At 46.1% G+C, this 15,254-nt stretch overlaps 1 protein-coding gene across 1 annotated transcript; it reads left to right on the top strand.

Moving 5' to 3' along the window:
* The first annotated feature begins 7 nt into the window (after positions 1-7).
* CHMP7 (charged multivesicular body protein 7) lies at positions 8-14,689 on the top strand. Its single transcript, XM_025463096.3, has 10 exons — positions 8-493; positions 2,455-2,626; positions 9,950-10,135; positions 10,273-10,406; positions 11,278-11,326; positions 11,581-11,700; positions 11,970-12,068; positions 12,294-12,354; positions 12,821-13,000; positions 13,230-14,689. Exons 1-10 carry the CDS (start codon positions 195-197, stop codon positions 13,280-13,282), a joined length of 1,353 nt encoding a protein of 450 aa, XP_025318881.1. The 5' UTR covers positions 8-194; the 3' UTR covers positions 13,283-14,689.
* The last annotated feature ends 565 nt before the right edge of the window (positions 14,690-15,254 follow it).

The raw sequence follows: 15,254 nt of genomic DNA, 5'->3' as shown, positions 1-15,254 counted from the left end.
CCGCCTCCCGGCGCAGGGAGGGCAGAGAGAAGCATGCGCTTAAGGAGGCGCGGGACTTATTTCGCGCGGGGGGTGGCGATGACGTAATGACAGAGGAGGAGGCGGTCAAGGAACGGAAGCCGGGAGGGAACTAGGGCGGAAGGGGGGACCAGGGCCGGGGTTGTGTTCGGAGCCTTGGCGGGGCTGGGGTTCCGATGTGGTCCCCGGAGCGGGAGGCCGAGGCCCCGGCCGGGGGAGACTCGGCGGGCCTACTGCCCCCCGAGTGGGAGGAGGACGAGGAACGCATGTCTTTCCTGTTCTCCGCCTTCAAAAGGAGTCGCGAGGTGAACAGCACCGACTGGGACAGCAAGATGGGCTTCTGGGCACCGTTGGTGCTGAGCCACAGCCGCCGCCAGGGGGTGGTGCGCCTGCGTCTGCGGGACTTGCAGGAGGCCTTCCAGCGCAAGGGCAGTGTCCCGCTGGGGCTGGCCACCGTGCTGCAGGACCTACTACGGTGAGGGCGGGCCGGGCCGGGCCGGGGGCCGGGGGCCGGGGCCCGGGGGGCGGGGGAGGCTCCCGGAGGGGACCGCGCCCAGCCCCGGGTCTGGCCCGCAGGAGCGCATCTGTGTGTGCTGGGCAGGCAGAGGAGGACAAGGAGGAGGCTGGCTTAGGGGTGTGGACGGGGCAGGAGACGGGGCATCGGGCAAATTATGGGGCCGCAATAGGCCGATGAATTCCACTGAGACGGTAGGAGGAGAAACCCGCCTGGCACAGGTGACAATGACTTGTCTTGCCTGCAATCCCGTTGTGTAGTTGTTTCGTAGGGCTTCCAAATTTGGATTACCCTGGAACGGCAGATCTGTGACATAGGATTTATTGAACTGAGGGAGGTCAGAACTAAGAAGAGAGCAGTCGTGGGGAAGAGGCCCGTGGGGATCTTGCCAACAGCCCCGGGCTCATGTGTCTGGTTTGGCTTGTCCTTGGCACAGGCTGTTTGAAGCAGAGGACGTGAAGCAGGTTAGGGGCTTTACTGGGTACCTTGGTGCTCTGAAAAGGTTCTGTACGTGTGCAGGGTTTTGGAGGCACCTGAGGCCACAGCATGGATATCTAAGAGATGTGCCGCACTTAATAGAATGCGAATACTTTATATGCACCATTCACTTGACCTCAGCAATCCTGTGGGCGAGATGATAGAATTATCCTCAGCAGACAGAAGAAGGGACAGGGGCAGAGAGAAGCAACTTACTCGAGGTCACACAGTGAGTGAGAGGTAATGCCAGGACAGGACCCCTAGTCTCCTGGTTCTAAATCGTTTGCACATCACATTGTAGACAGACTGAGAGCGGCCTAGCTGGCATACTACCTCCTTCAGTGAAGGAAGAAAGTCAACTTTGATATGTTGCTTGGAGTTCGCTGCTCGTCCTGATTCAGAGGCCTTCTTTCTCCCCAGTACCTTTGCATTGGCTGACATGGATGGGATAACCCATTTCTGAAACTTATTGTTTCTGAGAAAGCGTACTGTGCCAAGTTTTAGTTCCTGCCTGAGGTGGGGTACAGAGGAAACCATAGTTCAAGCCAAGGAGGAACAAGAACAGTCTGGGCTTCCTATTGCAGTAGGACCGTTCTCTACCTCTTCCAATCCAGAGACCTTTAAGACCTTGGTTTCTTCTCCCCTGACTGCTGGCACTCTACTGATGCTTCCTGGTGCTTGATGGGGTCTGGCACCCGGAGAATTTTTCAGAGAGATAATCCTCCATGGAAACAGCATAGGATAGTAGTTAACAGCTTTGCTTGAGGGCCAAATGGTCTGCGCTCAAATCCTGGCTCTGCCACTCGCTACGTTATGTGCCCCTCTTTAAGCTTCAGTTTGACCAAGTATACAATGATGATGATGAGAATTGTAGTTAGGTTTGTTGTGAGGATTTGAAAACACATTCCTAACGTAGCCCTTAGCAGAGGGAGTGGTCCGTGATAAGCATTCAGTAAATAGAGCTGCTTATTATCAGTACCGTAATGTACTTATGTCCTAACTCCACCCTAGCTCAGGAATAGCAGGAAACCTTTTCTCTGAACATCTTTGTATATTTCTTTAGGTCTTGCATTAACAGTAACCCATTTTTTGTGATTCTCATTTTATCACATTGAGCTTCATTCGTTAAAAGAAGTCTCAAAGTAGGCTCTGCAGCCTTGTGGAGAGCTTGCATTTTGAAGCCAAGTTATAATTTAGATTTGGCCCCTCTCGCCTCATTCCCTCAATTTTCTCAGTAACTAAAATGCCAACAACATCTATCTCACAGAATGAGGCTTTCAGCTGGAGCTGAAACACTGCTGCTCATAATAGCTGGCACAGAGTAGGTACCTAATAAATGGTGTTTATGGCGATGATGATCAAATTTGTCTCTGGGGGAGAAGGTGGGGACTGGAATGGGACATTGCACTAAGCCACCGTATGCCCTTTTCTTTCTTTGCCTGCAGTCGAGGGGAGCTGCAGCGGGAGTCAGACTTCATGGCCAGTGTAGACAGCAGCTGGATCTCCTGGGGGGTTGGAGTCTTCCTGCTGAAGCCCCTCAAGTGGACTCTTTCCAACATGCTGGGGGATAATAAAGTTCCTGCTGAGGAGGTGCTGGTAGCCGTGGAGCTGCTTAAGGTGGGTGCTCAGAAGGGAGAGGTGTGGATGTCATCCATGGCAATGACAGGATCCTCCACGTTCCTATGTGTGTCCTTAGAAAAAGAACATCTTTTTACACAGTGACAGTTGATAGCTGGGTTTATCTGACCTTTTGTAGCATTATTTAGTTGTTAGTTGCCCTGTACATTTCAAAGGTGTTCCTCTGTCTAGGAACTGTCTGTTACATATAGTTGATTGCTTTCTGTGTTTGTAGAAATTAGTTATAAGCTAAAGTTAAGAAAACTCTTTGCTTTCTGTAGTTTACTGGTAAGGATTTCCCAGGATTTCTGAGGACCCTGTGACTTCAGCTTTGCCTTCCCTTAAATCAGCAAAACGGGTTCAGATTTCCTCTTCTGTGACTGTGATCCTTCCCTTCCCAGCTTACTGATGGTCTTAGTTCCACTGAAGAGGCCACTAGACCCTTGGTCCCTCCATGCTCTTCTGGTCGGTCAGCTTCCTCCAGGCTGGCTTTCCCCACACAGCTTAGAGCATGCACGTAACTTCTTCACAGCTCTCTTGGGCCACTCGAGACACTAGCACATCCACTGCCCTAGGCCAACCCCACAGTCTGCCATCCCTGTAGAGAATACCACCCTGTCACCAAGACCAGGGTCCCTTTCACAGAGGAGACCCCCGCAGCCATCCCTCAGCCCAGTTTTTTGCCCTTTCCCAGCCCCCTCACACTTGCCTTTTGTATGTCACCCCAAGACTCTGCTGACATTTCACTGAGAAGATGGAATCTCCTAAGCCAGGCCTTCAGTTTTCTGTCCTTCTACATCCAGTTGAACATCTTCTGAGCCTTAATTTCTCCCCAGGCTCAAAGGATGAGGCATCCATGTGCTCTTGAGTCTGTCTCTACCCTGCTATCCTCCTCATCCCATCAATTAGCTTCTTGATCTGTATATTCTATCTCCCTCTCTTGGTGCTTTCCTTCCTCAGCCTCTAAACCACTCAAGTTTTTCCCATCACAGCATGACTCCTTTGTGGGACCCAGCCACTGTCTCATTAGTGCTCTGTTTCTCTCCTTCTTGACCAAGCTTTATCTCCACCACTTCTTCACCTTTCACACACTCTTTAACCCAGCACACACCCGCTTCAGCCCCACACTCCACCAAAACTGCTCTGTGTGTACGTGTTTATAGAATTGACTGAACACCTGATAGCAAAAGTATACCGTAGACAGTACTTATTTTTGAAACTCACAGACCAAGCCCAACCCCAGGACCTTTGCATAGTCCCAGAGGCTTCACACAGTTGGAGCCAGCTCAGCATCTTTATCCCTTACTCCAAAAGAAACTCCAGTTTCTCTTCACCTTGACAGACCCCAACCCTCTCAACCCTCAGCTTGAGGTGGAGGTCTCCAAAATCTACCACCTCTCCTCGCAGACCCTCAAAGTTTGACTGAACAGCATGCATTTGCTTCAAGGGAAGGGCTCTTTCCCTTTCCCTATCCACATGGGTATCTTCCCACACAGCGCCCTGAGCTCCAGGACTTAGCCAAGGCCATCCAAAAACTACAGGATGGTTTACATGGTTCTGTGCCTAACCCATTCTTCTTTGCAGTCTCTTAGCTCAGGTGTTTTCCAACCTGGAGCAAAGGGAGGTAGACTCCTTTATCCCCACAGATGTGGTTTTGGTTTCATAGTCTTTTGAGAGCAATGGCAGAGATGGGGGTGGGAGTGGAATTAATAACATAGATCTTCCAAGAACCAACAGTAGTTTTTAACCACGGTGTAGTTTAATCTTATTTAAGTAGAAAAATAAATCTCACTCTGCAGCGCCTTGGTACTGTTAAATCTATACCCAGTTTACATCACTAAACAGAGCTCCCAACATTTAAGCTCATCCCATGAAATCTGCTTTCAAATATATGGTGACTGCACTGTGTTCTCCTGGAATGGAACTTTGTTTCTCTGTGTAAAACTGAAAAGTCTTACATTGATATTTTTTAAAACAAAACCTACTTCTGAGGTAAATTGATTTTCCCAAGTCTAGACACTGAAAGCCAGTAACTTTTTATTTTATTTGAAAAAATACAAAAAAATAAAAATTGCCCATACATCTTGCTATTTGAAATAATTATACAAAGAAATGAACATTTCCTTTCTATTCATCCCATTTCCATCTCTTTGGGTGCATTCCTCTCTGCTAAGGTGTGTGCACACACGTATGCTTGTGTGTTCACATGTTTTCTTACTGGTGTTGTGCAACACCGTTGTATTACTTTCTGTTTTATTTTGTTGTTAGCACTTAATGCTTCCTGAAAATATTATTTACTTGTTTACTTACTTGTAATCTGTCTCTCCTACCAGAAGGGAGAAGTTCTATTGGCACCAGGGCTCTGGGAACAGTGCCTGCTATATAATAGAGTCAATAAACATTTGTTGAATAAATACATGAATATACACATGCATACAAAAATATGCATGCACACACATTCCTTTTTTTCCAGAAATAGAATCTTATTTTATTTATTGGTCTGCAACCTGCCTTTTTTTCTTTACACTTTAATATGTTATGAGCATCTTTTCAGGTCCCTACATAACATAGATCTATTTCATTCTTTCAGATGGCTACATAATAATCTATAGATATGCCACAATTTACGCAATAGTTACCACCCAGTTGGACATTTAAGTCATTCCAAATCTCTCTTGTTACCAAAAAATACTTCTTTGACAGCCTTGTGTATTTATCTTATGCACTTGTATTTCTATTTTTATGGAGTAGATTTCTAGAAATGTATCTGTACAGAAATTGCCAAATTACTTTTTAAAAGTTTGTACTAATTTACACTTTCATTAAAGTGTTCAGGATCCTCACATCCTTGCTAGCCCTGGGTAACATGAGTCTTTTAAACTTGCAAATATGACAAACAAAAAATAATGCTTCCTATTTGGGGTTTGAGCAAGTTTTCCACTATCTGCTGGCCATTTACAGATCCTCTTCTTTGCATTGCCTATTTATATATTTTGTTTGTTTTTATATTGGATTATTTGTTCTTTATAATTATGAGGGTTTTTTTTGTATGTATTAGGGGTAGTTATATATAATATATTTTTAGTGTTAGAGATATAAATATTGTGTTCTGGTCTCTTTTGCTCTTCATTTTTATTTATGATATCTTTTACCATATAGAAGTTTCCATGTTTCTATAGTCAGATCTCTAACATTTTCCTTTATGGCTACTGAATTTCCGGTCTTACTTACAAAAGCATCCTCTACTTCAAAGTTAATTCAATTTTTAAAATGTTTTCTCAGAGGTGCCTCTGATGTTGACCCAAGTCATCATCTCAGAGTCATGACATCCAGCCCTGTGTCAGGCTCTGCACGCAGTGGGGAATCTGCTTGAGATTCTCTCTTTCCCTCTGCCTCTCCCCCCACTTTCTCTTTTTTATCCCTCAAATAAATAAATAAATAAAATCTTTTTCTAAAAACATGGTAACAAATATTTTCTCAATTTAGATTTCAGTAATTTGGCATTTGTTTTTGTATATCTGGTAAGGAAAAAAAATTTTTTTCCAAACAGATAGCCAGATGTCTTAACGTCATTTTTTTTTAAGATTTATTTATTTATTTGAGAGAGAGAGAGAGCATGCACGAGCGGCTGGAGGGGCAGAGGGAGAGAAGCTCAGACAGATTGCTTGCTGAGCACAGAGCCTGATGTGCTGGACCTCAGAATCCTGAGATCATGACCTGAGCAGAAATCAAGAATCGGACACTCAACCGACTGAGCCACCAAAGTGCCCCAACATCATTTGTTAATGTTGTTCACCATTCATCTGTTGGTGTGGACACCACACTATTCTTACTACAGTAGCTTTATAGTAAGTATTATTATCTGACAAAGCAGGTAAATCAAATGAAAACTTTAGTCTCTATCTTATTAGGCTCTTCTGCTGCTTTTGACACTGTTAAATACTCACTTATTAAAATTTTCCATTTCTTTAATTTTGTTGTTATAACACTCTGGATTCTTCTTGGCTCTCCCTAAGTGGTGCTCTGGATTTCTTTTGTGAGTTCCTTCGTCTCTTAGATATTGGTCTTCCTTCAGTTTATTACTTTGTTCTCTTAATTTCCTTGGGTATCTCATTTACACTTGGGATTTGAATTACCTTCTATATGCTTAAGGATTTTTACAGTTATATAAACTGCCCTGGTGTCTCCTTTGAGCATCAGATTTGGATATCCAGTTATCTGCTGTATGGATCTTCTTGGATGTAGTTAGGCATCCCAGACAACATGTACAAAATGGTATGTTTTGTCTTTCCTATAGAATACGCTTTTCCTTCTGTGTTCTTGCTATTAATTAATAGCATCACATCCTCCTGGTCACTCAAGCCAGAACCCAAGATCATCCTGGACTCCTCTTTCTCCTTCAACCGTATGCCCAGTTACTATGGACTGCCTGTTTTATCTTCTGAATTTTTCTTGAACCCATCCCTTCTCTGTCCCTCTTACCACTACCCTGTTCAGTTGCTCTTAGTCTCTTGCATAAATGGTCTCTGTTCCTCGAAGCCTAGCTCCTACAATCCATCCTTTCCCTCTTGTCAGCTAGATATCTGTTAATCCAGCCTTGTCATTTCCCTTCCACAACTACCCACCATCTGCAGAGAAAGGACAGCAAATAAGATATTGTAGCTTGTATAAGAGAGGAGTGCTGGACACCTGGGTGGCTCAGTGGTTGAGCATGTGCCTTTGGCTTTGTTTGTGATCTTGGGGTTCTGTGGGGAGCCTGCTTCTCCCTCTTCCTATGTCTCTGCCTCTCTGTGTCTCCCTCATGAAAAAATAAATAAAATATTTTTTTAAAAATAGAAGTGCTTCTGCTCACTCTCTTTCCTTCCTGACTACATCCATAAACACCAAATTGATTCATACTCCATGCCGTTGCTCATGACCATCCATCTTCCTGAAATACCCTTTACCTAGGAACTTACTGTTTGTAATTCGGCTCAGCAACCATTTTCCCCCTAAGCAATCTCTGAACTCCTGGGTGTTCCTTCCTTAGATTTTCATAGCATTCTGTGCATACCTTAATAAGTATTTCTTACTTATGGAAGACTAAGAGGGTAATTTCCATGTGGGAGGAATACAGTGGCATTGTTTCTTGAAACTTATATTTCTTAGGCTCCTCAAAAAAAAAAAAAAAAAAAACCTGTCTCACCTCATTGTAACACACTTCACTCTTTTTTTTAATAAAATAATTTTTATTGGTGTTCAATTTACCAACATACAGAATAACACCCAGTGCTCATCCCGTCAAGTGTCCCCCTCAGTGCCCGTCACCCACTCACCACCACCCCCCGCCCTCCTCCCTTTCCACCACCCCTAGTTCGTTTCCCAGAGTTAGGAGTCTTTATGTTCTGTCTCCCTTTCTGATATTTCCCACACATTTCTTCTCCCTTCCCTTATATTCCCTTTCACTATTATTTATATTCCCCAAATGAATGAGAACATACACTGTTTGTCCTTCTCTAATTGACTTACTTCACTCAGCATAATACCCTCCAGGTCCATCCACATTGAAGCAAATGGTGGGTATTTGTCATTTCTAATGGCTGAGGAATATTCCATTGTATACATAAACCACATCTTCTTTATCCATTCATCTTTCGATGGACACCGAGGCTCCTTCCACAGTTTGGCTATTGTGGACATTGCTGCTATAAACATTGGGGTGCAGGTGTCCCGGCGTTTCATTGCATCTGTATCTTTGGGGTAAATCCCCAGCAGTGCAATTGCTCGGTCGTAGGGCAGGTCTATTTTTGACTCTTTGAGGAACCTCCACACAGTTTTCCAGAGTGGCTGCACCAGTTCACATTCCCACCAACAGTGTAAGAGGGTTCCCTTTTCTCCGCATCCTCTCCAACATTTGTGGTTTTCTGCCTTGTTACTTTTCCCCATTCTCACTGGTGTGAGGTGGGATCTCATTGTGGTTTTGATTTGTATTTCCCTGATGGCCAGTGATGCAGAGCATTTTCTCATGTGCATGTTGGCCATGTCTATGTCTTCTTTTGTGAGAATTCTCTTCATGTCTTTTGCCCATTTCATGATTGGATTGTTTGTTTCTTTGCTGTTGAGTTTAAGAAGTTCTTTATAGATCTTGGAAACTAGCCCTTTATCTGATACGTCATTTGCAAATATCTTCTCCCATTCTGTGGGTTGTCTTTTAGTTTTGTTGACTGTATCCTTTGCTGTGCAAAAGCTTCTTATCTTGATGAAGTCCCAATAGTTCATTTTTGCTTTTGTTTCTTTTGCCTTCGTGGATGTATTTTGCAAGAAGTTACTGTGGCCAAGTTCAAAAAGGGTGTTGCCTGTGTTCTCCTCTAGGATTTTGATGGAATCTTGTCTCACATTTAGATCTTTCATCCATTTTGAGTTTATCTTTGTGTATGGTGCAAGAGAGTGGTCTAGTTTCATTCTTCTGCATGTGGATGTCCAATTTTTCCAGCACCATTTATTGAAGAGACTGTCTTTCTTCCAATTGATAGTCTTTCCTCTTTTATCGAATATTAGTTGGCCATAAAGTTCAGGGTCCACTTCTGGGTTCTCTATTCTGTTCCATTGATCTATGTGTCTGTTTTTCACACACTTCACTCTTGAGACTCTATAGATTCAGTGATGCTCTTGTTTGCATTATTGCCAGTTGGCATAAAAATGGAGAGACCTGGGACACCTGGGTGGCTCAGTGATTGAGCGTCTGCTTTGGCTCAGGGTGTGATCCTGGAGTCCCAGGGTCGAGTCCCACATTGGGCTACCTGCATGGAGCCTGCTTCTCCCTCTGCCTGTGTCTCTGCCCCTTTCTCTGTGTCTGTCATGAATAAATAAATAAAATCTTTAAAAAAATAATGGAGAGACCGACATTGGAAGGGAATTTGAATGTCATCTCCTCTACCTTCTTCAATTTGTGAGAGGGATGCTGAGGACCAGTGAGAGGACTGGTCTGGGGCCACATAAGCAGGGCTCAGCTCTCAGTCATGGCTATGCCACAACACCTCAGACTCCTCCTCCTTCCCTCAGTGCTGGGAGACACAGAAACATAAAGTCCCAAATGGATATGCAAGCACAGAGCTGGCTCCCAGTACATACCATGTACCTTATTTCATCTGCATACATCAGACTTCCCTCCAAGGTTTAAAGAAACTGAAACTCTTTCCTTTTCCAAAGCTACTACTTTAGGGAAGGCAGGGCCAGTGCTCCCTGCTCTCGTCTTGCGGATCATGGTTTGGAGACACAGGGTCAGGGCTCACTGGGCGCCATGGGTGGTGGCCAGGCATGTAAGCAATACTTGCCTTTCTGCAGGAGAAGGCTGAGGAGGTGTATCGTCTGTATCAGAACTCCCCTCTCTCCTCCCACCCCGTCGTGGCCCTGTCAGAGCTGAGCACCCTCTGTGTGGGCTCCTGTCCGGATGAGAGGACCTTCTACTTGGTGTTGCTGCAGCTGCAGAAAGAGAAGAGAGTCACAGTCCTCGAACAGAATGGGGAAAAGGTACGGAAGTCGAACTGTTCATGCACTGACTCACCAATGGCTTATTAAGTACATACTGACATGCCCGCCAGCATTCCCGCCTGGGGATTTCTCAGCATTTGTGGTAGGGGCCCCAGTAATTTGTCCCTGTCCCTCAGATTGTGAAGTTTGCCCGAGGGCCACATGCCAAGGTCTCTCCTGTCAACGACGTAGATGTTGGGGTATACCAGCTGATGCAGAGTGAACAGCTGCTCTCGCGCAAAGTGGAGTCCTTATCCCAGGAAGCAGAGAGGTAACTACCCCTGAGCTGAGCACCCTCCCACCCCCACCCTGGCTGGCCCTCAGAGCCAGCAAAGCATTAGTGTCTTTAAAAAAAATTTTTTTTTCGTTTTACTAATTACAAAGTACTAACTGCTCAGTGCAGCAATCATGCAAAACACAGACTTTCACAAAGGAGAAAAAATGAATTTTAATTCTTCCCCCCAAGATTACATCTGTTAGCATTATGTTTATGCTCTTCCATGCCAGTATCCTTTTAACCAGTGTTTGTCGCACCAGACCTTGCCTTAGGGACTTAGGAATTACAGTAGTGAACAAGGCTAGTCTCTGCCTTCCAGGATCTTTCTGAGGGGTTCCTGCTTTTCTGCCTAGATGGGGAAGGCAGCCCTGCTAAAGGCACATGGATACTTCTCTAAAACATTGCTATGTAGACATTGAATTAAAATGCTCACTTCTAAAAATAATAATAATAATAATGCTCACTCCTTCTTCCAGTGGGAGAAACCCAGTATTGTGGGAAAGCCAGGGAATATGTCCAAGGTCATTGTCAGTGTTAAGAATTGATCCCTTATCTCCTGGCTCCCAAAATGGGAATCTATTGTTAAGGTGCCCTGTTGGCATGTTCTCCTTCCCTGGGGGCTGAAACAGCTTATCCTTAGTGGGTTTGCCTTTCTCGCATGCCTATGTTCAAGCTCATGTCTCAGCCTGCTGCGGGAGTTTGCCAATGTGCTCTTGGGTATCGTTCTTCTGGCCATTGGGTGGAATCAATTTGATTTTCAGATTGGAAAGCACCTTAATTGAGTGGGATGCTCGGGGACTATTCAAGACACTGCCACCCCCATTCTATACCATAGTCATCTCAATCTGTCCCCTGTGTTTCATAGGTGTAAAGAAGAAGCCCGCCGGGCATGCCGAGCAGGAAAGAAGCAACTGGTGAGTTTGCTTGTTTCCCTTCAGTTGTGTACCTGTGCCTTGGGCTGGCAGTGTGTGGTGGGTGTCCCAGCAGTTCCGAGAGGACCGTGGGGCAGGAGGGGAAGAATCTGCAGATGGTCCAGGTACCACAACTTGTTTTACAAATGAGAGAAGAGGAGATCTGAGATGATCTTATCATCTGAGAAAGCCTTGCTTCCTCTTTGGCCTGCCTCGCTTACCCTAACCAAGTCTCCATGCCCCCCCCCCCCCCCCAGGCACTGAGGTCTCTCAAGGCCAAGCAACGGACAGAGAAGCGTATCGAGGCCCTGCATGCCAAGCTGGACACTGTTCAAGGCATCCTGGACCGGATCTATGCCTCCCAGACAGATCAGATGGTAGTCACCGCCTCTCTGCTCCATCTTGAGCATACTCCTCATTCCCTCCACCATTCCTGTGCTGTTTGGAGAAGGCCTGGGTTTTTTCAGGATATGGTTGGGATTGTGCTTCTCCTATTGGGAAGTTTTGGCCTTCGTGAATATGGGATGAATCAAGTGTGGGTGGCTAAACCAAACCAAACCAAAGAAACCACAAAGCTGTCATTTGGAGATGTAGGTATTTTGCCCAGTGTTCTTCATTCACAGTGATAACTTTGCTTTCTCTTTAGGTTTTCAATGCCTATCAGGCTGGGGTAGGAGCACTAAAACTCTCCATGAAGGATGTCACAGTAGAGAAGGCAGAGAGCCTTGTGGATCAGATCCAAGAGGTACAGGAAGGGCCTGGGAGGAACACCCACAGGAGGAGGTTCTGAGGGCAGGTGTGACTTTGCTGCCCTTCTTCTTTTCCCAAACTGGACTCTTTACCTTGTGGACTTGAGGAAGATTTTCTCTGATGGGGCCACATTACTTTGTAACCCTGAACACGGAGCCCAAAACACTAAGACCCCTAGAGATGCCACTCTGCATTCAAGGCCTGTGCTTTTCTCTTACAGCTGTGTGACACCCAGGATGAAGTTTCTCAGACTCTGGCTGGTGGGGTGACCAATGGCTTAGGTAAGTTGACAAGGCAGTTCTTTTCTTCTTGCTTTCTAAGAGGCCTTCACTTCCTTGTGCTGGGATGGGTTGGGTCATAGATCTACTTTTCCTGGTGCAGGCAGGGCTCTCCTCGCTGGGGCTCACCCGCAGCAGCAGTTAGAAGGAACTGTCATTTCCCCGTTGGTAGACAGTACTGTTACTCTCTGGGCCACAGAGATCTTAACTCACTAGAGTTCCGACTGGAAGATCCTCCTTCGAGGGCAGAGGGAAGCAGGGTCAGTTCTGTGGTATTAGTAAAATATATCCCCTTGATGACTTAGCTCTGAGTGGGAAAAGAGTATTTGCTTGGAGGTGCCCTCTGCCTCCAGACTTACATGACCTACAAGAAGGCCTGGACATCTTTTGTAAAGCTGAGCTGAGTTTTGCCATCCTCAGTCCTTGCACCCTAGACTTTATGTGTCCTCAAGTCCTCTTTTCTTTCCAGATTTTGACAGTGAGGAACTAGAGAAAGAATTGGACATCCTTCTTCAGGATACCACCAAAGAACCTTTGGATCTGCCTGACAACCCCCCTGAGACATTTTATACCAACAGTGTGCCTAACCCTAGGATCTCGGACGCTGAACTTGAAGCTGAACTTGAGAAACTGTCCTTATCAGAGGGAGGTATGGAGCTGTATTCGCAGGGTTGCTGGTGGGCCTGGGGCCTTCTAGGCGATAGTAGCCAGGCACAGGGGTGGTGAGTCCCAGCCTCGTTACTCAATTTGCCGGGTACCAAACCCTGTGAGGGAATTACAAGCTCATTATTTATATTAAGATTCAATCCCGTAAACACTGGGATGCTTTCATCCTAAAGACTGCCCGGTGTAGAATTCAGTCTTTCTTCTCATTACAGATTTGGTCCCAAGCAGTAAATCTCCAAAAAGGCAATTGGAACCGACTCTCTAAAGCCATTCTAGGACCCTCAAGTGAAGGACCCTCGTATAAAAGAGAGACCAAGCTTGTGTGTGTGTACATAGTTATTTAAATGAGAAACTCTCAGAATTTGTTGGGAAGAGGAGGAAGGAGAACTACTCTGATTTATCTGGATGCTACCACTTACTACAGGACAGATGTAATTTCTGGAAGCGTGCTCGCGAGGCGTGCTCCCAGCTGGTGTCATGGACCTGCCTTCTATCTTTCTAGTGCCACAATTTATACAGTTCTGTGTGTGACCTGTCGTCTCTCATAGCCTGCAGTTCTTGCCATTGGCTCCGTTAGGTTTGTCTTCACCCGCCAGCTTCGTTCCAGCCAATGAAGGCGAAAGAGTTGCAGCTTTGCCAAATCAAAATCAATCCCTTCTCCCCACCCACCCCACTGTTGTTTCCAGGACTTTATTCTGTCTGTAAGGTCAGGTAAACAACTTGTTCCGGGCCTGCTCTGTTTTCATTGGTAATGAGAGGAAGCAAAATCAAACAGCTGCCACTTTATGGAGAAACACAGTGTGAAAGGTTGTTCTATGGGGTCACTGGCCAAATTTTCCAAGTGTTCAGAGAAAGAGGTCACCCCTGAGTGTCAGAGCCACGACAACTGGTGAGGGGGCTTGTGTAGTTGGGGGATGCTACTGCCTCTTCCATCTTACGCAGAAGATCTGCGGACTGGAGAGTTATTTTTAGTCTTTTGAACTTGAGGGGGAGAAGCCCAGGTGACTACAGGGCCCTAGGTGTCCAAACTCCATATATTTTTTTAATGAGGCAGAATTTTTGCCTCGCCCCCATCCTGGACTAACTTAAGTATAACTTAAATATGTGTATCAGAACAAGCCACACAACCACACAACCTCCCCTTCTTGAGCCTGGCACCTGACAACAGATTCGTGGTTTGAACTTCAGAAGCATTTCACTTTGTAGCCCATTGCTCAGGGCAGGGGATCTCAGCCAGGATGTGCAATAGAAGCAGAAGACTGTGGCCTTCCGCCATGTGTGCTGTGTGATCCCCCGGTCCTGCGCTACACCTGTCCTGCCTCCTGAAGTCCTGTCTTCCTCCTTGCTTTGATGGACTGGGGAGGATGGTACGGGGTGGGGCAAACAGGAGGGTGTGAATGTTCTGGCAACAGGGAGAAGCAAGGAGGACAGCCGCACTGCCACTCTGCTGCCACACTACAGTATTTCTGCCTGGAGCCCTTTGCCCTGTCCCTCCTCCTCCGGGAGGTGCTGTAGAGCCGAGGGAAAGAATTTGCTCCAGGCCAGGAGCATGAATTACTACTGTTCAATTTCTCTCCTACTTGACCTTGGTAAACTGAAATGTTGGGGGTGAAGAGAAACAATCACTATTTTTTCTTTTTTATCTGGTAAATAATTAAAAGAAAAAACCCGAGTGCTTGTCCTTGTCTCTTTTTAGGTTGTATAAAGTTTCTTGTGCCATCATGCCTCCCTGCCTGCACCTGCAGCGTAGACACCCTCCGGGTCTTTGGCTGAAAGCCACAGGAGAAGGGAGTAGCTGTGGAGTGTGAGGGCTGAGCTGGGCCGCGACATCTGCTTGCTCTCACACTGACCCCGTTGCTGTTCTGGGAGAGGAGGCATTCTTTGAAAGGCCTCAGTTCACAGAGTGTGCCATCATCTTTATTATTTTCTGTGGCCTGTTCTCTTTCCAAGACCTAATCCCTCTGCCTGTGTGATTGTACCATATTTTAATCTGGCCCAGTATCATCCAACACCTGCTACGTGCCTGGTGTTTACCTCGGCTCAGGGCGGGGGAGATGGGCTTTGAGGCTGAGTGCTGAGCTAGGAACAGGCTAGAAGGTCTACTGCATCAGTGGGTTCACAGCTCTAGGGGAGTCAACAAGCCCAGAGCAGAAACAGCTTAGAGAACACCATGAAACAGGCCAAGTTCTCTGAGGGAGGCATGTCATAGTCCCCAGACTGACCTGGACTTTGTGCGT

This window comes from Canis lupus, chromosome 25 (genome assembly GCF_003254725.2).
Source record: "Canis lupus dingo isolate Sandy chromosome 25, ASM325472v2, whole genome shotgun sequence".
In the NCBI taxonomy this organism is placed as follows: domain Eukaryota; kingdom Metazoa; phylum Chordata; class Mammalia; order Carnivora; family Canidae; genus Canis; species Canis lupus.
Note: the sequence above shows the minus strand (reverse complement) of the source record. Positions and strands in the feature narration are given on the sequence as shown.